The 26,784-nt window shown below is 44.7% G+C and overlaps 1 protein-coding gene across 2 annotated transcripts in view; it reads right to left on the bottom strand.

Moving 5' to 3' along the window:
- SUSD1 (sushi domain containing 1) overlaps positions 1 to 26,784 on the bottom strand; it is a 95,260-nt gene that overhangs the window by 13,374 nt on the left and 55,102 nt on the right. The window contains exons 1-11 of one of the 2 annotated variants that reach the window (XM_035140393.3): positions 23,201 to 23,419; positions 20,171 to 20,302; positions 17,878 to 18,033; positions 16,374 to 16,526; positions 11,718 to 11,894; positions 11,226 to 11,408; positions 8,626 to 8,805; positions 6,874 to 6,965; positions 4,662 to 4,848; positions 3,485 to 3,573; positions 1,162 to 1,348 (exon numbers count right to left, since the gene is read on the bottom strand). In XM_035140393.3, coding sequence (XP_034996284.1) covers positions 1,162 to 1,348; positions 3,485 to 3,573; positions 4,662 to 4,848; positions 6,874 to 6,965; positions 8,626 to 8,805; positions 11,226 to 11,408; positions 11,718 to 11,894; positions 16,374 to 16,526; positions 17,878 to 18,033; positions 20,171 to 20,302; positions 23,201 to 23,279 — 1,615 coding nt within the window. In that variant the 5' untranslated portion in view covers positions 23,280 to 23,419. Of the gene's footprint in view, positions 1 to 1,161; positions 1,349 to 3,484; positions 3,574 to 4,661; positions 4,849 to 6,873; positions 6,966 to 8,625; positions 8,806 to 11,225; positions 11,409 to 11,717; positions 11,895 to 16,373; positions 16,527 to 17,877; positions 18,034 to 20,170; positions 20,303 to 23,200; positions 23,420 to 26,784 lie in introns of those variants that run through there. The other variant, XM_088658387.1, reaches the window with a different exon arrangement.

Raw genomic sequence — 26,784 nt, 5'->3', positions numbered from 1 at the left:
CTGGGCCTCATCTCTCCTGCAGCTGGTGGCTACAACCATTTTTCTCTCTTCTTGGTTCTGATATCCGAAAAGAGCCCAGAATGCAAAAAGTGGCTGGAGCAACAAAATTAAGGGAGGTAAGGAATGGGGAAGGATCAGCAAGCTTCTTTTGCTGTTTGAGAATTCCCCCCCCCCAGTCCTATTCATAAGTGAACAGGAAAGGCACATGAAACAAAATGTACCTATCATCATCATTGCTAGTTCAGCAATCAGCAGGTTAGTGGAAAACCTGATACTTTGGAGCATATTTTCTTTTCTTGTGAATTTGGAATTCATGCCAGAAGACAACTATTAGAGGCCTTGCAACTCAATTGGCTGATTTCCAAGCTACCAACTGTTCAGGTCCTCCTATCGGACAGGGATGATCAAATTACTACATCCGTAGCTGAATTTTTGAGTGCTGTCCATGCAGAAAGGCTGGGCCATTACAAAGAGAGTTAGTGCTCCTTAATTGGTAGGTGATGCGGCAGTGTTCGGTTGTAGTATTTATATATATCTATACTCTTCCTGGAGATAAGCCTTGCTCAACTGAGTCTGTATTTTATATAATCTGTATATAATTTTTATGTGATAATGTGTGGTTTGATATGCCTAATAAAGGATTTTTTTTTTGTTATTGGAAAAACATGTACAGTTGTACCTTGGAAATTGAACGCCTTGCAAGTGGAACGTCTTGGCTCCCAAACGCCGCAAACCCAGAAGTGAGTGTTCCGGTTTGAGAATGTTCTTTGGAACCCATGGAACCCAAACGTCCAACGCAGGTTCCATGGAGCTTCCTGCAGCCAATTGGAAGCCGCACCTTGGTTTCCTAATGTTTTGGAAGTCAAACGGACTTCTGGAACAGATTCCATTCGACTTTCGAGGTACGACTGTATTTGAATCTAGGTGTACTCAAGTCCGAAGGTAGCTCTCGTTCCATCATGGCAAGAGCTGGTGCCTCTGCTGTGGTAAGACCCAAAATAACCACTAAACCTCACTCTTCATATTCTACAACTTGCTAAGTCACTGTGGTGTCAGTAGGAAAATTGGCATAGAAAATTATTTGATCCAAGTGACTTCCTGCACTTTTAATTTTCCAACCTTGTCAAAATACTAGGAGAAAAATACAAAGCAAGGCCTTACCAGTGATGGGGGTTTTCATGTAGATGAGAGCACTGTGGTTGAGATCTGTTGCAGAGATGTTAACGGTGTAATTGCTGCCCGGCAGTAAGTCAAGGCACACTTCTGGAGTCTGAGAACTTGTGGTGAAGTTATAGGTCATGTTATCACGGAATTGTTTCTGATACCACCGTAGACCCTGTATCTGAAGCTGCAAATGGAGTGTGCAACCCAAATGAGAATGAAACGCTTTAAACATTTGGCACATGTTCTTAGCTAGTGGGGCCTCTTAAGTTTAAGTACATTAAGCAAACGTTTTGGTGGTTGCGGCAGGAAGCAGAATACACTACATTTGCCTGGTCTGAATGTCCTCTGTCTATTGGGAGTGCCTGCTTCTAAGGCCAGGTTTACATGTGCAGCAGAATGAAGTGGAAAGGAAGGGCAAAACCACTTTTGAATGCTGCCCCACTGTAAAGTGCTCCCTGAAAATGGAAAACTTGCCCAACAGGAAGAAGTGCTTTAACCTTTAACTCAACCTGTTTCCTCCCCTTAATGGATCACCACCTTGTTGTGGCAAAGGGGCTTGAATAACTCCAAGAAGCTATGAGCTATGCCGTGTAGGGCCGCCCAAGATGGACAGATCACTACATGTGATCCACCTGGAGAAGGAACTGGCACACCACTCCAGTATTTTGCCATGAAAACTCCATGGACATAAAAAAGGAGAAGCTTTGAGAAGAAAGTGAGAGTTTCCAAGGCATGCTCTAGTTCATGGAGTCATGGAGAGTCAAACATGACAAAGACGACTAAACAACAAGAACCTGTTTCCTGCTGTACTAGCTTTGGTATTTGCAGAGAGCCTTTTATGTTGGGGCCTGTTTAAAAAAAGGTGAATTCCTGCTTATAATCTGAAATGGTACAATCCATTGGACTACCTCTGGGCCACTTCTACCATCTCGTTCCCACCTCCTTCTTTAGCTTGTGCAGACCAGGTTTCAGATAGCATCATCAGCTGAGTCACACTTGCTGTTCATCCAGCCTGACCAGATTTTCCAGGATTCACATTTTGAGTCCTGAGGGAAGGCCTGCTGTCTGTGTGAAGGCAAACGTAGCATTCTGTGACCTGTCAGAGCAAGGTCTTAACTAGGGCTTTTTGCTTTTTTCCAGCCGGAGCTCACCAGAGTTTTTCTAGAAAAACAGCACTGGTCTTAACCCACAATATAAAGGTTCGCATGTTTTGTTGACTGGCAATTTGCTTCTCAGATCAAGAAGTTCTGACAGCCCTCTCTCCCTTCCCCCAAAGCGTTCTGCATTAGGTAGGCTGTTTGGCTTTAAAAAGAGTAATAAGCAACATGGAGCTCCAGGAAAGGAGCCTGAATTTTAATGAGGGGGGGCAGATAATCTCCATGGCTGCAGCGCTAAGACACAAGAGACTATACAGAAATCTTATGTCCACATGATCTACCTCAGAATATGCTGCAAATAAGAATCTATGGCACGCAAGTCCCTCACAAAAATTCAGCAGTTTACTTGCAAATCTACACACTACCTAATCAGGCACTGCAAAGTATCTTTGACTGCTAACTGTTATACAGTGGTACCTCTGGTTAAGAATTTAATTCAGGCACCCCCAAACTTCGGCCCTCCAGATGTTTTGGCCTACAACTCCCATGATCCCTAGCTAACAGGACCAGTGGTCAGGGATGATGGGAATTGTAGTCCAAAACATCTGGAGGGCCGAAGTTTGGGGATGCCTGACTTAATTCGTCCCGGAGGTCCGTTCTTAATCTGAAACTGTTCTTAACCTGAGGTACCACTTTAGCTAATGGGGCCTCCTGCCGCCGCCACCACCGCACAATTTCTGTTCTCATCCTGAAGCAAAGTTCTTAACCTGAGGTACTACTTCCAGGTTAGCGGAGTCTGTAACCCGAAGCGTTTGTAACCCAAGGTACCACTGTATCTGGTATGTTTTTCAACCCAAGGCATTATCAGAGTTCAAGGGTACACTGCAGCCAGGCAAAAATACTCAAGGAGGATGTGGAGGAAGGCTGCTGATAGGTGTGGCCTGAGGAGAATTCCAGTTGTGAAACAGAGGCCTAGGGGGCTGCATTTGGCCCCTAGGCCTGAGTTCTCTACCCCTGTAACAGTGGCATTGTTGACTTTCTTGAATAAGTAGACATCGCTGTGGTCTCTGATCAAACCATTTCTTTGAAACGCACCCAAAATCCGCAAAACATGTATCAGAGGCGATAATGGGATGGATGCGGCACTGCTGTGAACGCTGAAACACGCATGTCAGCATGAGATTTAGTCCCAGTACTGCAATCAGAAACTGTACATCACTTACTACATAGGTTTCCTCAGATGACGATTCTCTTTGCCATTTAATACAGGTGTCATTAAATACGGAGATGTTGCTGAATGCAGGTTTCTTTTCTGGGGGGAAGAGAAACTCTTAATCAGCTATGCTATGCTGGTAATTTATTAATAATAACAGGTAACACAAAGAAGTTGCCTGCAGTCAGAACTGCTTGGTTTGAGCAAATCCAATATGCAAAATTCAGGCCCACTCACCTGTTTCTTGACAGCCATGGCTATTTTTGGGTAGCCAGGTTGCAATGCTACTGCAGAAGACACAGTTGGCATAATTCCTGATTTGCAACCCAACTCTCTTTTGGCTCCTTCCCTTGCTTGGCCTCTTTCTTCCTGGTCCAAAGCACACAGTCTCTCTAGGCCCTATATGTAGCTTCCCAATTTGATTCCTTGGCTCATTTTAATCCACTAATCATTATCACAAGGGTTCACCAGCCCATTTCACTACAGCAGTGGTGGCCAACCTCCAAGAGACTGCGATCTACTCACAGTTAAAAACTGGCAGTGATCTGCTCCCCCTTTTTTGGGTTCAGGTCAAAGTTGTTGAGTTTTTTCAGGGAGGAGGTAAAATGTTGAGCTTTTTTAGGGGAGCCACAGTTGTTCACCTTCTTTGGGGGGAAGCCAATGATCTACCAGTGATCTTCTGCAGACGTCCAGTGATCTACCGGTAGATCACGATCTACCTGTTGGACATGCCTGCACTACAAAATCTATAGCATACAGTTGCAATTGAAATTATTCAACCCCCCATTCCAAATCAGGTTTATTATCAAAAATTTACAGAGCAAAAGTTTCATGAGCAAAACAATTGAAATAGCTCAACACAATGGATGCTTCAAGTGGTATCCCCCAAATTCAGCTGAAATTGCAACTTATACAGGCTTCTCCAGTCTTACTTTTATTCAATTCCATCATGGCAAGCATCTTTAGTACTTAGTAGAGCAGCCTTTTGCTGCTATGATCTGCTGCAAAGGAGATGCATGGCCAGATCTTAGCCAATCTCAGCCCATTCCTCATGAGCAGTTCAGTAATAGCAGCCACCAGTTTAAGAACATTGTTCTGTGTCATTATCAGCACTGAAGATTTCCGGGTAAAATTTCCTAGTTCATTTAACTATCAATATTGATGATTTGCAAAGCTGCAGCACCTACCAACTACTGGGTGCATTATTCGGACTTTTAAAGCCAAATTGGTGGATCCTGTAGTTACTTCCACACTGTAGTTTGCATCCTGACGTAGCTCCAAGCATATCCTTATAGCCTCCTCGGCCGTGGTATAGCTAATCTTTGATTCAGCCACAGTTTTCTTTGATTCATTCCCTAGCATCCTCATTGTGAGCTGTGCATGGGAAATGAAAGGGAAGTCAGTTCTCAGAGACAAAACTTTGGGGCATAGCTATAATATAAACTTGGTTAACGATCCATTTTGAGTCCCCAGAGAACTCTGGAGGTGCTCATTCTGAAAAGGCCACACTTTACCACATGGGTTTTTTTTCCAGGAGTCTTTGGGGAAGAAGTCAAGACAGATAAGCTGGTACAAACTTGTTTATTTGTTAAATTTCTATACTGCCCTTCATCCGAGGATCACAGAAAGGGCCAGATTTAGGTTTGATGAGGCCCTTAGCTACTGAAGGTAATGGGGCCCTTTATATGTCCAGCTGTCCTTTGTCAACAACAAATTGTCACTGCTTTTTGTGTTGAATTCAAAAATATGCTATACGGTAATGTATGGACCTAATAGGTATCTAAAGCCATTTGCACATAACAAAATATTTATTTTATCAAAGTAATTGTTGAACTGAAATACAATTAAGAATAAGTATATGAATAGTGAAATAATTATTAAGCTCTAACTTAAAATGATTTTTTTATTCATAACAAACTTAATAATGCAAACACGTTGGCATTTGGCAATAACAAAGGTTCCTTTAGAAACACAATTTACAAAGACTCATAATCTAGTCTTTAGAAACTTGCTTTAACATGAAATAATAATAGGTGTAAATATATGATGCAAACTACTGATAGTAATAAATAGCTCAATCAATATGAAATTAAGTGTTATAACCTGTACAATGTAATTGTAGTTAATACAATGCATTTTTAGGTTTTATTTTATTTGTTTTTTTTTATCTTATATTTTGGAAATGTACATCCAGGTTTTTTTTCCTTTAGTTTTTTTTTTGGGGGGGGGTTGTCAAAGAGTGGGCCCTAGGCTATAGCTTGTTTAGCTTATACATAAATCTGGCACTGATCACAGAGCCATTTGAAATATAAAAACACAAAAATATACAACATAGTAACAAAAGCCCACAATAACACACCCAAACCGTGTTTAAAAGGCCATAGATTATTTAAATAGCCAAAGGCCTGAGAGAAGAGAAATGTTTTTGCCAGGCACCTAAGGATATGTAATCAGGGGCATAGTAATAATTTAATAATAATAATTTATTATTTATACCCTGCCCATCTAGCCAGGTTCCCCCAGCCACTCTGGGCGGCTTCCAACAAAACAGAAATTCTAAAATACAGAAATCCATCAAACATTAAAAGCTTCCCTAAACAGGGCTGCCTTGAGATGCCTTCTAAAGGTCTGGTAATTGTTGTTCTCTTTGACCTCTAGTGGGAAGGCATTCCACAGGGTGGGTGCCACTACCGAGAAGGCCCTCTGCCTGGTTCCCTGTAACTTGCAAGGGGGGGCAGGGGGTGGCCTGCTCCTAGCTCTGTTTTTTGGGGGGCAGTGCGAGCGGCGACGGCGGCACCCTGCTACGTAGCACGCATACACAGTGTCGCTATGTAGCGATGCATGCGTCATACGTAGCAACGCTGCACTTGCGCTCTACATAGCAACGCCCCGCCCCCGGGTGCGCGTCATGTTTGCCACTCCGGGTGCCCAAGTGGCTTCCTATGCCAGTGTATGTAATAAAGGAGGCTAGGCGAGGCTCCCTGGGGAGATCATTCCACAAATCGTATAGAATCACTTTGAGATGGAAAGGAGACAGGCCAAGATAATCAACATTAAAGACAGAGCGGACTTGGCCAGAAAAGAAGCCCTTCTGGCCAATCAAGAAGCAGTTATATTTATTTATCAAGTTGTAAATGTCTCCAGGCACCTCAAAATGAACACAGGTAAGTTCTGTGTTTCTGCTTTACTTCCTACGTTATGGCATTTAGTAGAAGAAACCGTGAGCAATTAAATCACATCCTTTAAAAAAGAAACATTTGCAGGTGTTATTTAGCAATATTTTAATAAAATGTTTATACATCCTCCCCTACTTACAGAAACCTGCCTGTCTCTCACTAGAAAGCTAAGAACCTCTTATCTTTCTAGTACAAAAAAATATATTTAAAATATCTCACGCACTTGATAAGTCTCGTTGACTGCTATATTTCCATTAAGCCTCCTCCACGACAAACAAGAGTTATTCAGTGCAATACCGACAAAGTCTTGCACTTCTGCAAAAAAATAACAAACAAACGAAAACATTTCCCATTTTTGAATGCCATTTAAAAGCTGGTTTCTTCTTGTCACTGTTTCAATTGCAGGATATAGTGGTGGTCAACTGCAATTTAAATCCAGCTTTTTCAGCCTACCAACTGTCAACTTACTAATGACAGGGAAAGGGTAGCCATCCTTTGCCATCATCACTTACCTCTCTACCTTGTTCCATCAACAATACAGGGAACTGCCATATCATTGCTCTAGAACAGGCACCCCCAAACTCGGCCCTCCAGGTGTTTTGGGACTACAACTCCCACCATACCTAGCTAAGACGACCAGTGGTCAGGGATGATGGGAACTGTAGTCTCAAAACATCTGGAGGGTCGAGTTTGGGGGTGCCTTCTCTAGAATGAGACATGTTTCGACTTCTGCTAATGCTTCATATTCTTGTCTATTTGCTGAACCTGGTTTTGATCGATCATCATTACTATATTTGGCATGTTGTTAACAAAGAAAGCCACTGGATGCCACTGTTGTTCTGTTAAACACAGAGCTCCAAAAACTTCAAGAATCCTCCGTGAAAGCTCTATTGGGAGAGGGTAGTTCAGTTAAACATCAACATTTGAGAAGGTAAAGCGGCATAGAATCAACATGGGATTTCGTGAATCAAGGAGGGGTGATTGTTCTCTTGATCTTTCCTCCACGTAAACATATGAAAGTAGCAGCAGGGTGCGACAGAACGCCAAACACACACAAAAAAGAATAATTAAGAAAGAGAAATCCACAGAAGTCCATCTTACACAAGGAAAATCCTTTTGAAACTCCCAAATATTCATCAGTGAACCAGTTTGATACCCAATTTCAGTAGTTCCTTCAGCTATCTAGATTGGGCCTTTCTCACATGCAAGTAGGCTATGAAATCAGATAGTGGTGAATCAGTCTTTGGGAAATTAATGAACTAAACTCCCCTGATCCTTTTGGCTGAGGGTGATGGAGGCTGGAATTCAGCAACATCAGAGGAGCAACAGGTACCTCATTCCTGCATCAAATTTATGGCCCTTGTTCCCCTTAACTTGTTCCCCTTAACAAGATCAGCTTTCCCCTCCACCATCAATTCTCCCGCACCCTGTTGCAATCACAATTAGGCCATTCAATACCATCCCCAAGATCTGCACCAACAACAGAATGGATAAAAGTTAGGAAGCTGCTTAAACCAAGTTAGACTGCTAGTCCATTTAGCTCAGTATTGCCTGCATGGACTGGCAGCAGTTCTCCAAGGTTTCAGATAGATTTAGCATGAGCTTTGTCACTTAGCTATAGCCCTCCCCCCTGCAGAGAGAGTAACACTATGGAAACGAGGAAGAAGAATTCCAGAACAATTGCAACATGTGCACTCACAAAAAAAGCTCCAGTACCCTTCCAACATCCACTATCAAAATTATCAGCTGCTCTCACCAGCCAATAACTCATCTTCCAACTCTCACCTGGAGCACTTTAACCCTTTCTCCTCACTCAGGGAGATTCCAACAAACAACCTCCTCTGGTTCTTAACCCGTAGACGCCTGCCAAAGGGATAGTGCCCTCATTTCACCACAAGAGCAATAATAACTCCAGTGTTGCGTAGTTAGAACTTGCCCACAACGTCTGTGCTGGGGATTATAATCATGCACTTACTTTCACATCTTAGATCCAAGATTTCCCACGATCCGTTTTTGGTGCAGAATGAATGTTTTTTCATGCTCGTGTTGTAGAAGCCTTTGACACATTTGTATTCCACAAGGCTTCCTGGTTTTGATATCCCGTTCCATATCATGTCAGAGTGATGTATGGCAGGAGGTGCGCCACAGGTTATTTCTAAATGGGATCAGAAGCTGTTTTAATTCAGAAATGCATCTGCAGTAGTCTAGACTTTTTGTCATCCAGGTCTAAAACAATGAGCCTCTTGGGCTTGCCGATCGGAAGGTCGGCGGTTCGAATCCCTGCAATGGGGTGAGCGCCTGTTGCTCGGTCCCAGCTCCTGCCAACCTAGCAGTTTGAAAGCATACCAGTGCAAGTAGATAAATCGGTACGCTGCGACGGGAAGGTAAACTGTGTTTCCGTGTGCTCTGGTTTCCATCACGGTGTTCCATTGCGCCAGAAGCGGTTTAGTCATGCTGGCCAAGGGAGCTGGCATTTGTCCAGAAAGCTGTCCATGGACAAATGCCAGCTCCCTTGGCCTGAAAGCGAGATGAGCACTGCACTCCATAGTCACCTTTGACAGGACTTAATTGTTCAAGAGTCCTTTACCTTTACATCCTTGAGCAATTAAGGTTATTTAACTGAAATGATGACACATCCCACAGTTTCCCATGGTTCAGGCTTGCTGCCCTGGTACCAATAGGAAGCTATCTTCTACCAAGTCAGACAATAAGTATATTTAGCTCACTGTTAACATACAGGCAATGGCATCAGCTCTCCGGGTTCAGACAGTAGTATTTCCCAGCCCTACCTAAAAATGCCAGGGATTGAAGCTGGTGTCTTCTGCATGCAAGACATGTGCTCTACCATTGAGCTACAAATTCATAGACCTCCTGATCGTGCAAAGATTAGACTTCAGGGGAGCTACCTTCCCATGGTGCTATCCTGCACTACTGAAATGTGTATGCGTGTGTCCTAAGGATGTTCTTGTGCCAATAGGCCCTTTTCTGTTGCTCAGACTTTTTCAGTATGAGCTGGTCATGAGAAGAAGAAGAAGAAGAAGAAGAAGCAGAAGAAGAAGAAGCAGAAGAAGAAGAAGAAGAAGAAGAAGAAGAAGAAGAAGAAGAAGAAGAAGAAGAAGAAGAAGAAGAAGAAGAAGAAGAAGAAGAAGAAGAAGAAGAGTTTGGATTTGATATCCCGCTTTACCACTACCCGAAGGAGTCTCAAAGCGACTAACATTCTCCTTTCCCTTCCTCCCCCACAACAGACACCCTGTGAGGTGAGTGGGGCTGAGAGACTTCAGAGAAGTGTGACTAGCCCAAGGTCACCCAGCAGCTGCATGTGGAGGAGCAGAGACGCGAGCCCGGTTCCCCAGATTACGAGTCTACCACTCTTAACCACTACACCACACTGGCTCTCAGTTTGACATTATGACAGTTAGTTTGTATTGCTTTATTGCATTTGCCTATTTTTGTTTTTTACTGCGTGCATGAAATACACATTTGAGTTCTGCAACTTTGTGGCCTGGTCATTTTATTTGAGGGAGCACTCTATAAATATTCCCTCCCTCCCAGAAAGGCCCTGGCCACAAAGTTGCAGAACTCAAATGTGTATTTCATGCATGCTTAGAGGTTTTACTACAGTCAAGCAGTATGTAAAATTTGTTAAATAAAAATAAATAAGGCAAATGCTTCAGCCACTAAAGGGGAACAGCTCCCATACAACTCCATGCCAGACTGTATCCATTGATTTTGAGGGCCAATTCTCACTTTACATTTTGTCCTTTGATATACCACATTGACCCGAATATAAGCTGCACCCGCAAATAAGCCACACCTTTAAAATTCAGAGGCTTGGGAGCCGCGGACAGGACGGGCACTGTTGCCCTGCGCTCCCGGGCTGCTCTCTTGCGGGGGGGGGGGGGGAGCTGTGCCGCTTTGCTGGCGGTGAAAGGTCGCAAATATAAGCTGCACTTTAACTTTTCACGATCATAGTTCAGGGGGAAAGTGCAGCTTATATTTGGGCCAATACGGTAGATACCTGACTACAAAAAAATAATCTTCTTGTCAAGCATGAAAGTTGAGCAGTTGTCCCTTTAAAGCTCTCAGATGCAACAATGGGATAGAACTGGGAATATGAAATAATAATAATAATAATAATAATAATAATAATAATAATAATATTTATACCCCACCCATCTGGCTGGGTTTCCCTAGCTACTCTGGGTGGCTTACAGCATGTATAAAAAATTGTGAAACATCAGGCACAAAAATTTTGCACACGGCCATCATGCCTCGTATACTGTGTTCTCCAATTTCCATAACCAAATAGAAAATGTAAACCAAGAATCAGCTATCTGAGTGTATGAGAGGTGGGGCTTCCTCCAGGGATGCTGTTTAACATCTCAACTAGTCTGACCCTGAACCTCTAGTACTTGTCAAGTTACCCAAAAATCATTTTGCCATTGTTAAGAAGAGGTAAGAACCTTGGGATTTTCAGGAAAACATTTCTTCTTCTTCACAAAGGATAGGTTTTATGGTGGTGTTCATTCATAAATAATGAGCATTTTTAATGAAGATTACAGATGATATTTTTACCTTTGCATTCAAAGGTGACGTTTCCCCACTTCTGAGAAGTTGTACATTGTGAAAAATTATGCTCTCCAAAAGACTGAAATCCTTCCCTACATTTGTAGTATATCCTGCTTCCTAAAGTTGTTCTGTTATCCCAGATAATATCTGCATTTTTTGGAAACCACCGTGGTTTTCCACAATCAATTTCTAATGGGAAAGAAAGAGAAAGATGACAGCATTATTAAGATAACAGTTTCCCCATTAATATTTATTTATCAGTAAAATATATGCTGCTGAGTATTTTGTGAAGCAGCACTTCGACCAACTGAAATCAAGAGAACCAAGCCATTTAACTACATACTTAAGTCCCATTGACTTTAATTATAAAAACTTTGATTTCCTTGCGATTTGAGCATGCCTAATTTTTTTAAGGATATGCTTACAATTAATGTAACAAATAGCCTTTGTTGAAATAAATGCTGCAGTCATTAAAGCTTTTAAATTGTTTTCTTTTACCTTTGCATACAAAATCAGTTTCCTTCCATTGTCCACTGGAACTGCAAACTGCAGTGGAATTTCCACTTTCGATGACATAACCAGGCTGGCAAGTATAAACAACTTTGTTTCCATAAGTTGTTTTGTTGACTGCAGAATATGCATTTGGAACGGAAGGTGGGAGCCCACAGTCCACAACTGCACCAAAGGGGGGAGGGGAAGAGAGAATAATTTAAGACACTACAGTATAAGGCAAAGACACTCTATGATTTGTAACAACACTCTATGATTTGTAAGTGTTCTTTCCTCATAGAAAGGACATTCAAGGCCCAATTTCTTAAAGTAACAATGGCTGCCACTAATCACACATTTGAAGCACATTCGTCACCCCAAAGAATACTGGGAACTGCTGCTTGTGGAAAATGAGGCACGGTGGAGACGGTAGCACCTTTCTGAAATATGGTTTATTTACACATATTTACCTCTGAGCTTGGATAGAGAGAGGATTCTGAGCAGCACAACTCGTGAGGGGCTTGCTCCTCGCAGCAGCGCACCATTGGGTTCAAAAGCAACCCAAACACCATCTCTGAGCCCAGCTGCCAAGTATCCCGTTTTTCACAGGAAACCCCCGGATTTTAATCCGTTTCCCGCTGTTCTCCAGAATGGAGAAAAATCCCGGAAATCCCCCGGATTTCTTACCTGCCAGGGAGCCTCCATTTTGGGTGCCACTCTTCCCATGCGTGGGCACTGGAAATCGGGCAGAGTGGCACCAGAAGTCGCTTCTACGCATGCCCGGTGGCCATCTTCTACACAACTTCTGGTGCCGCACCGCTGCTGATCCCGCATTTTTCAGCGGGAGACTTGGCAGGTATGTCTCTGAGTCTCCCACACACACTTTGTCCATCCCTCAGCCTGTATGGCATCACTTTCCACCCTTCCTCTTCCCAAAACCCTTGCTAAAACACAACCCAAGCCTCACGCAAAAAGGACACTTTTTTCTGTGGTGACATCACGCCCCTGTAACCCTGGCAACCTCCCCCTCCCAGCTCTGCTATTGGCTTTTGCTAACTGTCACACAGCTGGGGGAGGGACTCCACCCCACTTCCTGTCTGCCACTGAATGTCCCGATGGGTAACGACTCTGCCTGTTTTCTTCTTTGATGGCACCTCTCGCAAGTCAATCTCCTGAGAAACCTGGCTTGACTTTTGTAGGCCTTGCTACATCCATTGACCAAACCCCGCATTTACTGATTTCAGAAATTACTGGGAAAACTGGCACCCAGAAATTTTAGGGGATCCTTGCCCCCCTGCAAACCCATAACAATACTGTTAAGGAACTAATGGGCATGCTTATAGTTTTGATGCCGTACTTTTTTTGGAGCGGTTTGGGGTGGGGTGTTGAAAGCAGCTTTGTGGTGTGCCAATTTAAAACTGAAAAGCAGCGGAGGCAAAGAGTGCTTAAACCCTTTTGCATCCGTTTCTCTGCTCGAAATCACAAAGCCAAGCAGCTTTCTCTCCCCAATGGGTTGAAACCACTGGGAAACACCTATTTTGAAAGATGAGAGGAACATGAGGATAAAGGTAAAGGGTAAAGGGACCCCTGACCATTAGGTCCAGTCATGACTGACTCTGGGGTTGCGGCGCTCATCTCATGTTATTGGCCAAGGGAGCCGGCGTACAGCTTCCAGGTCATGTGGCTAGCATGACAAAGCCGCTTCTGGCGAAGCAGAGCAGCGCACGGAAACGCCGTTTACCTTCCCGCTTGGAGCGGCACCTATTTATCTACTTGCACTTTGATGTGCTTTTGAACTGCTAGGTTGGCAGGAGCAGGGACCAAGCAACGGGAGCTCACCCCGTCGCAGGGATTCAAACCATCAACCTTTTGATCGGCAAGCCCTAGGCTCTGTGGTTTAACCCACAGCGCCACCTGCGTCCCCCCACATAAGGATAACCTGTAGCAAAGAAATAGCAGGTGAAGCTAAGCACCTTTCCCTATTCACATCTCTGCTCTCTGCTCAAAACTGCCCTCCAGCAGAAGCCTCTTAAAAGAAAAGAAAAAAAAAGGTTTCAGAAAACAAAGACAAGAAAACATTGAGATTTCAATGTTTAGTGAATCTCCAGCTCTGCCTACTAACTACTGGTACTCTAGAAGATTGACACTTTTGCACTTTAGGTGTGGCATTTAGGACAGATCGGTGTCGTGCAAGGGCAGGAACTATCCCCTCTTTCATCAGATCCTATAGGCCAGTGGTTCCCAACAGGTGGTCCGGGGACCCCCAGGGGTCCGCGAGCTATGCCAGAGGGGTCCTCAAGATGCTATTAGATGCCAAGCCTCTGGCCCGCCGGAACCGGCGGAACTGCCACCGCCGGTGCGCGGGCGCCAAGCGAGCACGGTGGATCAACCGGGGAGCCGCTGAAGGCCCCCCGGCGACCCCACCGGACCGAGGCTGAGTGCGCCCGGCCGGAGACTTGGTGGAACCCCTGGGCCTAGAGGCCCAAAACCGCCTTCCAGCCCGCGGACCCCGCGGCAACCGCGTGGGCGTCGGAAACGTCCGGCGGAGCAAGCGAGGAGCCGCTGAGGCCCCCCGCAGACCTGCCGGGCTGAAGCCAAGGGTGCCCGGCCAACGGCCAAGCAGAGCTCCGTGGCCCGAGACCTCCCACCACGCAACGATCCTGGGGGGCCTGCCTCGCGACTGCAGTCGCCATCACCCCTAGCTGCCCAAGAGGGGGAAGGAGCCCCCCCCAAGCGAAGGCCCCCAATCCCGCAGCTCCTGCGCGCCACACGGGGAGCCTCGTAGGGACCCGAAGAACAAAGGCCGCATCGAACCTGCTGGCGCTGGCGCTGCTACCGCCGCAAATACAGCCACCCCCAGAGGAGGAGAAAAGAAGAGGGGACGACAGGGAAGAGAGGGCCCCACCACCACCCTCAACTCAACCCAGGTGAAAGGGTAGAAACCTCCCCCCCTCCAGAGGGAAACCCCCCGACCCCCAGACGGCCATCACACCGCCGCCACCACAGCCACCACCACACCAACGCCCCCCCCCGAAGGATAAAGAAAAGAGGAAAACAACTGAAAAATAAATAAAACCACTTTTTAATTTTAGGATTAGGAATTAATGGGGGTCCTTGTCACAATAGCGGCTCGATGAGGGGTCCTCGAGAAAATTTTGTTGGGAACCCCTGCTATAGGCCCATGCTGCAGCACATGGGACCACCATCCTCTAAAATCCCATACTTTGCATGAGCCCTGTGAGTGGGTTGAACCAGTGCCTGGGAGAGGCAATGGATGTTTTCACTGCAGTTCTAAAACATTTCCGCGCCTGCGATGTTGCTATACTGCAATGCCTGCATAGCATCGCCTTTTAAAATGTGCTGGCACACCTATTGGCATGGCTAATCAAAAGCCAGCACCTGTGCGCTGGTACAATGAGTCTTGCACTCAAGCAATTATATAACCTCCTTGAAGTATTCTGTCTTTTTATGATCATTATTATCATGATCATTTCTACTATGTTATTACGGTGGCTGCCAAAGCACAGTTCTCAGGAGGTGCTGCTATCTTATTTAAAATGAGTCATCCGAAGATTATGCCAACTCCACATGGCAAAGTGGTAAAAGCTCCTTATTCTTGCAGGAGTACTGCTGTTATTACTTTCATTTCTTTACATTCCCCCCTGAAAACACAAGTCACTGTGATTATATATTTTCCCATGAGATAACTATTGCGCTAGGCATTTTCTCAGAGAAAAAAGTGACAGAACTTGGCAGTTAAATTCTAAGTGTTCTTCCTCTTTTTAAGGTCCCAGACACTCGTACAACACACAAGCGACAATGTCTTAAACCGAACTGCTGCAGAAAACAGAAATTAAAAAGCAGAGTGCTGTTTTACATTTTTTCTGAGTCGTATCTGTAACAGACTTTCCTGCCCCCCTCTCCTATTGTTAGCAGCGCATAACATGGTTGGTTTTTTACACTGCTTTACACAGGGATGCAGGTGGCGCTGTGGGTTAAACCACAGAGCCTAGGGCTTGCTAATCAGAAGGTCAGCAGTTTGAATCCCAACCTTTCTCCTGTAACAAATCTTGAAGTGATCGCTTCCTGCTCCACACCAAAGTATTTTACTATCAATAGATGATCTATTTAGCCCAGTGTTACCTTCTCTGGAAGCATTTCTTGGGGCCTCACACTCAAGTTCTCTAGCCTCTGTCGTCCTTTTAAATATTAATACAGTGGTACCTTGGTTCTTGAACTTAATCAGTGCCGGGAGTCCATTCAACTCCCGAAACCATTCGAAAACCAAGTCATGGCTTCTGATTAGCTGCAGGAACTTCTTGCACTCAAGCAGAAGCCGCGCCGGATGTTCGGCTTCTGAAAAACATTCGCAAACCGGAACAGTTAACTTCCGGGTTTGTGGTGTTCGGGAGCCGATTTGTTCGACAACTATGCCTTTCAGGATCCAAGGTACTAGGGATTCAACCTTGGAATAAAACTAAACAGCAAGTGCCAAATATCCAAGTGCTTGTCAATCATCCCAGTGCCTCATCAGCTAGGATACTGGAAAATGGATTTACTACTTATTGCACAATTGGGCAGAGCATATGGACATGTTTTCCCTTGTATTTCAATACCTAAAGGGGGCTAAAACTGTATACTCTTTTTAAAAATACAAGCGTTCACCTTTGCACGAAGTATTTGTTGTACGCGAATGAAATGGTTCCACTCCATTTTCTGTTCGGTATCCTTCAATACAGTAGCACTCATAGCTTCCTAGTGTATTCGTGCATCGTCCTCCAAGGCCACAGATGCCTGAGATTCCACATTCATCAAGATCTAGAAAATGTAAATACAATTGTGACCATCTTTTTATGAAGACTACTTGAAATATTTTGAACTCGGTGGTCGGCAAGAGCTAACACGCATCAACGATTATTGTTAGAACTTAACCTAGCACCGTCAAAGAACCAAGTTGCCCCACTGAAATGAATGGACCTAACTTAAGTCATGTTCATTCATTTTGGTGGGCCTACTCTGAGTAACTACCACACATAGTGCTTTAAAGAATAACATACAGTACATGAAAATGACTGGTTCTTGTGTCGGGGGGGGGGTTCAACAGTGAGGGAAAAGAAAAGAAAGGGGAGAAATGAAGAGGGAAGTATAACTGGAGTGTGTGAATATGGATTAAGGGTGGAACTCAGTGTTGTAATATTATGACTGTTCTGTGCCATTTCCCCTGGGGAAACCCACTCTTTAGCACTGAATCGGAGGAAGGTTCAATCCGTGGGGACGAGTGGAAGTATGGATGAAAACATACCATTGTTGAAAAAACACTAATATAGTACAGGTGAAACTCGGAAAATTAGAATATCGTCGAAAAGTGCATTTATTTCAGTAATGCAACTTATTATTTATTATTTTTCTTTTGATTTTTACAAATGCTTTCTTTTGGAAATTCCACAGTAATAAAACAAATAGTTACAATAATACAAAAATAAACATCGCTATTACATTTCATTAATTACATTCCATTTATAATTGAGCCGCCTAATGACAAATAATTACAACAAATAAAGGCTTGACATATCTTGCTTTGCATGTCATGCATCTATCTCATATATTGGTTTCACCTTTTAAATTGCGTTACTGAAATAAATGCACTTTTCGACGATATTCTAATTTTCTGAGTTTCACCTGTACATTTGATGTGATTTAGATGTTATATATTGCAACAAATTCAAAGCTTTACCTGAAAATTATTTTTACGGGAAAAGTTGTAAATCTGTTACAGACTCAAGTATCCCCTTCCCTATTAGGTTTCGGAGGTGGGGGGGAATGAAGGCTTCTCTAAATCAGTTAAAAATAATAATAACTACAACTTTTATTTTAGATTTGACTGGTATATATTTTAGTTGCCAAAAATATATAGCAGAAAATTCCCCCCTCTCCTACATAACTATGTGGAAATATGGGCTTGATCTTTCTCAATTACTGCTCCCAGCAATTTTGAAAATGAAAAGTGTCAATTTAGACATGCTCAAGTAGTGGAAAGGACATACATTAAAAAGAGAAACAGCTTTAGTTGAAAACTAAAATTCTCTCTGTGTGTCTCTGTGTGCGTGTTCTAAAAAGAACATAAAGGAAAACGGTAAAAAAAAACCTTATGACTTGTTGCTGTACTTACCTATACATTTTGTGCCATCATTGGGAATAAATATCTTGTTTTTACTGGAAGCCTGGAAGCCTTCTAGACAAATGCAATAGAAGCTTCCTTGTGTATTATGGCATGAAGCATGATCTCCACAAATCTTGCTTGCCCCAATATCACATTCGTTTTTGTCTGACAAAACATTTTTTAAAAAAAAATTGCAGAGGTTAAAGCAAACCATTATATATCAGTATTATTCTCTAATTATTTTCTACCATTTAAGAAGATAATTTGTTAAAAGAGAATTGATTCCATCAGAGGCATAGCAAGGTGAGGTGGTACCCGGTGCGGAATTTTTTTTTGTCTCTCTCTCACACACACAGACGGCTCAGGGTAGGCTTGGGAGAGACACATCTCAGGATTCTTGGGGTGTGTGTGTGGGGGGGGGGTGCTTTAAATGGGTTTGCAGCCAAAGAAAGGCAGAGAGGCAGCATCACGCTAAACGCACCCCACACCGGAAAGAGCGCCTGTCTCCAATGCAATGGAGTCGCTGGGAATACGAAGGCCGAGGCCCCCGCTCTCCCATTTCCCTACTGTCCTACCCAAGTCTCTTCTCGTTGCCTTACTCCATGCTGGCACCCTCTGTTCCCATGGCAAAGGAAAACAAACTTCTCCTCTACCTTCGTCTTTCCTTCTCACCCACATACTGATCCAGCCCAGATCCACTCACTGCGTCCTGGAGAGCGTGCGCCTCTGGATGCAAAATAAGTTCAGGAATTGAGGGCTTTTTTTGCCCCCTCCCAGGGACCTGTTGTCTCTCTTTGCTATGACTCTGTCCCTATAGGAAGCTCAACCCTGCCAGGCTGAGCAGAAAGGATTCCGGAGGGCAAACTCCAGCCCTCTCCTCAGTCCCAAGGCAGGAGTTGGGGACCATCTGGTCATCCAACAGCCCAGAATGCTGTGCACCCGGGGGTGGGGGTGGAGGGTGCTGCACGTGGGGGGGTGGCACAATCCGCTGTGCACAGTGGCACGGTGAGCCCCCTGCGGTGTGCCATTTTGTCACCCCCTCACGGATGACACCCTGCAACTGCCGCCCCTTCCTACACCCTGGATTCCATACACTTGATACCACAGGTGTATGATTCGCATAAATAAAACAATTTTAAATAGGGTGAGGAGGAAGGTGCCATATTTATTTATTTATACCTCCACAGGGCCGGTGCAGTGCTGTGGCAATTCTATTGATCTTTGACTGGGAGACTTGGGTTCAAATCCCTGCTCAGTCATTAAGCTCACCGGGTGGCTTTGGACCAGTCACCTTCTCTCAAAAGTTGCCGAGAGGGCAAAATTGGGACGCAGGTACAATACTTGCACATGCTGTGTGAGCTCCGTAAAGGACGGATGCAATGGAAACAAAAGGTTGTACAGTATCCTGTTTCAGCTGTACTCAGCATAGACCCAGTGAAATTAATGAACATTACTATTCTAAATAGAACTTAGATGTATACAACCCATTGTTCGGATAATTCACCCAATTTACTGTGAGCCCCTCACTGGGGGTCCTATCTGTGAAGACAACCTAGCATATCTGGGGCAAGCTTGCCACATCACAAAACCTGTCTTGCCACACTCTAATGTCCTATATCTACAGCATATAGGTTTGCGTTCTAGTAAGTGTGCCTATCACTTTAAGGGAACAAACTATCACAAGAGAAGAAGCGGAGAAAACCGAAAGTTGCAAGCTACGATTCATGGGGTTCGGTTTGTTCAGTAAAGGCATATTAATATGTGGAGTATATCTGAGCAGTTCTATGTGAGCAGCAGTATGTCACGCCATCCACCCCGTGGAGGCCTTTGCATTCTTCTAACAAATCCTAAAATGGACCCAGGTGGTGCTGTGGGCTAAACCACTGAGCCTATGGCTTGCTGATCAGAAGGTCGGCGGTTTGAATCCCTGTGACAGGGTGAGCTCCCGTTGCTTGGTCCCAGCTCCTGCCGACCTAGCAGTTCGAAAGCACATCAAAATGCAAGTAGATAAATAGGAACCACTACAGTGGGAAGGTAAACGGCGTTTCCATGTGCTGCTCTGGTTTGCCAGAAGCGGCTTTGTCATGCTGGCCACATGACCTGGAAGCTATACGCTGGCTCCCTCAGCCAATAATGCGAGATGAGCACGCAACCCCAGAGTCGGTCACGACTGGACCTAATGGTCAGGGGTCCCTTTACCTTTACCTAACAAATCCTAAATTGTAACAGTTCAATTGTTATTCAACACATGCCTTTGTGAAGTTGCAAGGAATCACATACCAGCTTGCAAATGGCCACCTACCTTGACAGTAAGTCCTCCCGTTACCCACAAATCCATAATTACAGGTGCAGACGTTTTTGCCCTCTCGCTGCTGGCATGTGGCATTAGCATGGCAAGTGGCGCACACATCAGAAGGTAAAGCACTTGTAGCATCTATAAAAAACAAAGCACTGTGAATTAGGACTGGGGAATTACCAAGCAGTGCACTGGACAACTAACTTTTGGGGCATTTTCAGCCTCCCAATGAATCACACTCAAGTATAACTGCAACACAGGTATACAGTACAAGATAATGTTAGTTCTCATAGCAGCACCATGTGCTTCTAGAGCCAAGGAGCAGAGAAGCAAGGCAGACATAATGACACAAGGCATCTTCTATCCAGATAGCAGGCCTGGATGAGCTCACTCCCACAAAAAGCTAAGGATTAATAATTACTGCAATGCGTTATATGTAGGGCTGCCTCTGAAACTTTAGCTGGTGCAGAATTCAGCGGCCAGGTTGCAAGACGGTTTGAAGATATTACACCGATTCTGGTCTGACTGCACTGGCTACCAATTAGTTTCCAGGCCTAATTCAAAGTGCTGGTTTTGACCTATAAAGCCTTAAACGGCTCAGGACCGACCGCAATACCCCAAGGATCGCCTTTTTCCATATGAACCTACCCGGACCCTGAGATCATCTTCTGAGGCCCTCCTTCCCTCCTCGAGAGGTCTGGAGGGTGGCAACCCGAGAATGGGGCCTTCTCTGCAGTGGCTCCCCATCTGTAGAATGCTCTCCCCAGGGAAGTTCCCCTGGCACCTTCATTATACACCTTCAGACGCCAGACGAAAATTTTCCTCTTTGGTTGACCTGATCAATATCCTATACCCTTTTAAAATGTGGCTCTTTTGGGGGGGATATTATTGGGTTATTATTTTTGTTTTTGTTTTATATATTGTGATCTGTTTTGTGAACTGCCCAGAGACCTCCGGGTATAGGGTGGTATATAAATTCAAATAACAATAATTATTAATAATAAATCAGCTGGAATTCTTACTGGAATTCTACAGAGTGGTGGAAAGAAGGAATTCTGAATTACAGAAGAGGTAGCCTTATTGCGGCAACAAGCACTGCGGATTATTTTATATGTTCTTTTTAATGTTGTCAGGTGTTATACTTTATTTTTAACTGTATTGTTTTATTCACTGATGTGTTTGCTGCTTTGGGCTCCTTTGGAAGCAAGGGCAACATATGAATTGAAATAACATAATAATGCAGCCACTACCTGCTCTAAAGCAGGACAATCCATAGTCCAGTTACAACACTGAGTCTTGGCCTAAGCTTCTGCCCTCCAGCACTGCGCTGCTGCCAGCCTAGGAGCAAAACTACCAAACACAGGCATGGGGATTGGGGGGGGGGGAATGTTGGCCAGTACCGGTACTCTTTGAAGATTACTCTGTTGGCCCCAAATAACTCTTGGTGCCTTTGGCAGTTCCCCACCCCCTTGTAGTTTTGGAGCAGCAATTTTCAGGGCCATAGCAAGGAAGGAAATGGTTAGGATCTTGAACAACACCAACTGTGATCCCAATAATTATTAGTCTATCCACCACGAGTGTTTACTATTTGCATTTTAAAGAAAAGTGAAGGCTAAATGTGGACATTAACCCAAAGGTTACTAACATGCAAACACATTTTAAAGAAAACACTCAGCACCGTTATTTGATGTGACGTAAATTTGACGCCGTTTCCATGTGCTGCTCTGGTTTGTCAGAAGCACCGTTATTTGATGTGACGTAAATTTGACGGCGTTTCCATGTGCTGCTCTGGTTTGTCAGAAGTGGCTTTGTCATGCTGGCCACATGACCTGGAAGCTATACGCTGGCTCCCTCGGCCAATAATGCGAGATGAGCGCGCAACCCCAGAGTCGGTCACGACTGGACCTAATGGTCAGGGGTCCCTTTACCTTTACCTTTAAATCTGACTTGGAATGCTAAAAATGCACAGTTGAGCGCTCAAAACAAAAAAAACCCTGCAGAAATGTGGGCGGTTTTCAATAGAACTGCTATTTATATACATATGTACGCATTAGCAGCGTCCGTCCACCCCATCATATTTATGTATTGCTGTACACACCAGAGAGGGGGGAGGTGTGTACATGAAACCTGGTGTGCATTAAACCTGTTTTCTTTCCCTGGTTCACCCCACCCCAAAAAACCCACCGCTTTTCGTGAAAGCTGTCACCATCTGTGCACATGCACCGGCTGTCTCCGATCACACACACACACACCCTTCGGATGCTAAGTGAACGTGGCTCAAATTTCCAAATCCAATGAAAGCTGGTTGGAGGAGAAATGCAACAAACAGGCATCTTTCTCCACGAACAGCAAGATAGATATGGATGGTACATGTCCTGCCCACACACCGCTTCCAACAGGGGAGCATGCCGGAGCCAGAGTATGCGCAGCCACCAGAGGTGCGAATTTGAAGAAAATAGGAGGAGGGGGCATGGGCATAGCCAGGATTTATTTGGGGGTGGGGTGGGCAGAACCAAGTTATCTGTGATGCAATTGGTCAGTTAAGTATTTTAATTGATTGGGGGGGGGCGACAGGTAATCCCTGCACCATATAATTTATCACATGCACATCGTCTGGATGGCAATGCGCATCAACTTGGGGGGGGGGGGTTCACCCCTTCAAAAGAAATGGGTGCGGGGGGGGGCCCCGAAGGGACCTCGGCTCCTATGGCAGCCAACACAGAATCACACAACTCATAGGAACAACACATCGTTCAATTGGTTTTCGGTGCTCTCTCCCCCCCCCCGCCCCACCACCCTCGACCTCAAAGCTTCTTTTTAAAGGTGGGCTAGGGAAAAGTTAAAGAAAGTAAGCTGGAAACACGTCCTTCTTCTGCACGGTTTCCACGGTGGCTGGAGCTCAGCTCCGCCTCCTCCGCGCGTTCCCCTCTCTGCACATGGCCAGAGGCACTCTTGCTCCAGCAGAGATCCACTCTGCGCGGGTGTGAAACGCGCGCTTAATTTCTCCCTTTAGCGGGGCCGAGAGGCGACGCTTACCCGGGTCCGCCTCTCCTCCTGAAGGGGACGAGAGGAGCAGGAGGAGGAGAAGGAGCAGGAGCGACGGAGACGGACTCATGGCGCCTCCAGGTCCGCCTTTGCGCGCCTCTCCGCAGCTCTGAAGCCCCGGAGAGTGAAGGGCGCCTCGGGCTCGCTCTCCACGCCCCCTCGCCTACTGTTTTGGTCCCCACCCATAGGTGCCAACTCCCTTGGGAGCCCGAGCAAAATTCCCCAGGAAGGGGCAGGGCACACACAAATTTCGGTGCCAGGGCCATAGACAGCAGTCAGAAATTTTTGGGGGGGAGGGGGCAGAACCTCAGTTTGCTATGTATTTTTATTTATTTTGGGGGGGGCAGCTGCCCACCCTCCAGCCCCTCCCCTTGGCAACAACTTTTAAGCTCATGTCATGATGACTAAGCCCAACTCTGAACTATGTTTCTTGCTTTGTTTCAACATTTGGGGTTTCAGTCCTGAGCTATTATTCCTTGAACATTGCCTATCTTCTTTCCATATGCCACCCTTGCTACACTCTCTGTTTGAAACGCACAAGTGGCTGTACTGATAAGAATTATTTGTGGCTTTACGAAACGGTGGTTATTTTCAGCTAGCAGCCAAAATGGTGATTCTTTATTTCTGTAGACCCCCTTATTCTTCCTGTTCAAACTCAAAAGTCATATTTTCTAAATGGAATATGTAGTTACAGTATGAAAGAAGCACCTGAAAAATCCAGTCGCAATCTTTGAAAATACCTGTATTTTTTCATAGCAGGACAGCTAACAGGTATAATTTAGGTCAGGATAACAGCACATAGTTTAAAAACAAAGCCTTCTCCAGTGTCACCTCTCTGATATAATTAAAACCAGCAGTAGGCGAGCTCTGGAGCAAAATAGCTGTAAATCAATTGTTTGCTTCCTTTGGCTTCTTTCTTGTAAGCCATCCCAATAACTTTATGTTACAAGGTTGCAAACGAATGTCACAAGTAAATGAAAATCTGCTTATAGGTACCTGATGAGCCCAAATTATAAGAATAGTACAGACAGAGATGGTTATTTGGAAGCTACAGTGTTTGAGATCGTAAGGGCTGCACAGCGTTAAAATTTGACGCACACTTCAGTCTATTTTGCAATGCTTGCAGCAGTGGGAAACATGGACAGGAAGCGAGAAACTCACATTGTGGAAGTTGTTGCAACAGCATTTCAGTCGATTCCTTGGTCATATGCTACCCAGCACATGAGATTTTAAAAAGGGAAACCAAAAGGTCCGGGTGCAACATGTTACAGAGCTGTACTGTGCAATCCTAACCATTCCTGCTCAGAAGTAAGTCCGGATGAATTCACTGGGGTATATTCCCCAGAAAAGTGGGTTAGGATTGCAGCTGTAGTCTTTCAAAGCATAACTGAGTTCCCATTGTCACAATCAGTTCTCAGTATAGTGGACTAGTTAGCTGTTGGTTGGCTGGCTTGCTGGCTTGTTTTGTGGGGCAGACATGTAAAACCAAGTGTGATCAAACCACAAAAGTTAGCAGGGTGAGAACTGCAGTTCTTATGGCTGCCCTCCAGAAGACTTTCCCATTAAGCTTTTCTACGCAAATTTAAATCATTTGTATCATTCAGTTTTCAGCATGATACACAGTAAAAGTGGGGAAAAAGAAATACTTTATGAAAAACAACAACAACAAATAATTTTTGGAAGGTCAGGGGATCACCTGTGGAAGTGATCAGCAATTTAAAATAATATTACAAAAAGAAAAACGGAGCTGGTCGTGAAAATGGGCTTGATGTTAGAAAATAGGAGGTCGCAAGTTAGAAATGATTTACTTTCCCATCAAGCTACTGTATTTTCTTTTGTCCTGAGAAGTATTACAAGGTTCAACTGCCTTGCATTAGAAGTATGGTAACAGTAATATAACAGCCAATAACGCGAGATGAGTGCCGCAACCCCAGAGTCGGTCACGACTGGACCTAATGGTCAGGGGTCCCTTTACCTTTAACAGTTTATGCAGCATACTTTCAACAGGTTTGTCAATTCTTTCAAGCATAAATACAGACATTTAAATACAGCAAATAAATATGAAGGACTTTTATGGCTTTGGTAGCAGGGTTTTTTTACATAATGAAAGTTACCCTTCAGTAACTTGGAAGTAAGCTCAGTGAATATGGATTACCCATTCAAAATGCAACTTGCATTTATTCTTGTATGCTCTGTTGGTTGCCTGCTGACCAGCTGAGATGAGAGTTGATGAAATCTGATGGAGGGCTGCCTATTTGTGCCTCGCATGGGGAGCAAATACTGTCCTTCTGGCCTATTTGCAAATCAGATTAATTAACAATTCCTCCTGTTTCTCCCATTAGATGACAGGGCAAGCATAAGCAATAAAGTGGGACTGAAAAATAGCTGGCCAGACCAGGGCTCTCTAATTCTCATCAAAACGCTTCAGTGGTTATTGTGCCACCGAAGTGTTTTTATTGTAATAACACTCACTGCGAAGAAAACATGCTATCACTCAAGTCTGATGGTGTTGGCAGTGCACCTCTTAAGTTCATATTTCTTGTGATTCCTCACCCACAAAAGCGTAAAATACACAAACAGAACAAGAAAACCAACACATTTGTACACAGCTACCACTGTAGAAGTATAGGGAGGGGAAGGCTGTGATATAAATTTAATTTACATTGGTACTTCCGTTTGCGGACGGGATCTGTTCTGGAGGTCCGGTCATATTCTGAGGTTTCCACAACCTGAGGATGTGCAGAAGTGGTCTACCGCTTCTGCACGCACAGCGAAACTCGGTAAAATACTTCCGGGTTTGCCGTGCACGCACCCCAAAGTTTACATAACCAGAGGGTTACGTAAACGGAGGTACGACTGTACTGTAAATATTCCACTTACCCCCCCACCCCCGTGCATCTGCAACAAAATCTCCGCCTTAAAAGAAACACACACTGCTAATATTGACATCTTGGTATCTCCTGATCCTATGTAAAGGATGGGATCCACAGACCTGGGTCTGGGTGATACGCAGTGGTACATCTCTGTGAGTTGGACATATTTCTACTAGAGCAGTGGTGCTTCCACTTCTTCTCATCTCCCCAGCACACCCCACATCCGCTGTCAGGCAAGGAATGTCCAGAGTGAGGTATGGACTCTTTGTTGCCAAAAGTACACTTACGTACAAGTTCGGAAAAGGCAAGTCTATCAGTCTTCCATCTCTCAGCTCCTCCTAGGTGTGCAGTTGCAGCAACAGAGAGGCCCCACCCCTGAACTCAGCTTACATACCTCCCCTACTCGAGCTGCATGCAAGCAGGCGTATACTCTGCCTGCATGTAACTTGTTTCTGCTCCTCCCGCTTCAGTCCTCTCCTGGACCTGGGAGACAGTGGAGCTGGAGAAGTGGGAGCAGGAGCAGGAATTGTGGAAGCCTGACCTCTGTCTCCCTCCTGCACCCATTCTTCATTCTCCAATCTTGCAGCTTCTCTGGCCTCTGACTCTCCTCTCCTGTCTGTTACGGGCTCCCCTGGATTACCAATGCTTTATTCTAAGTCGGTTTCCCATCCACTTTCTCCCAGTGCCCCTACATCAGTATCT

Source organism: Zootoca vivipara, chromosome 15 (assembly GCF_965207765.1).
Source record: "Zootoca vivipara chromosome 15, rZooViv2.hap1.1, whole genome shotgun sequence".
NCBI classification, from domain to species: Eukaryota; Metazoa; Chordata; class Lepidosauria; order Squamata; family Lacertidae; genus Zootoca; species Zootoca vivipara.
The sequence above is the reverse complement of the archived record's forward strand: the minus strand, read 5'-3'. Positions and strand labels throughout refer to the sequence as shown.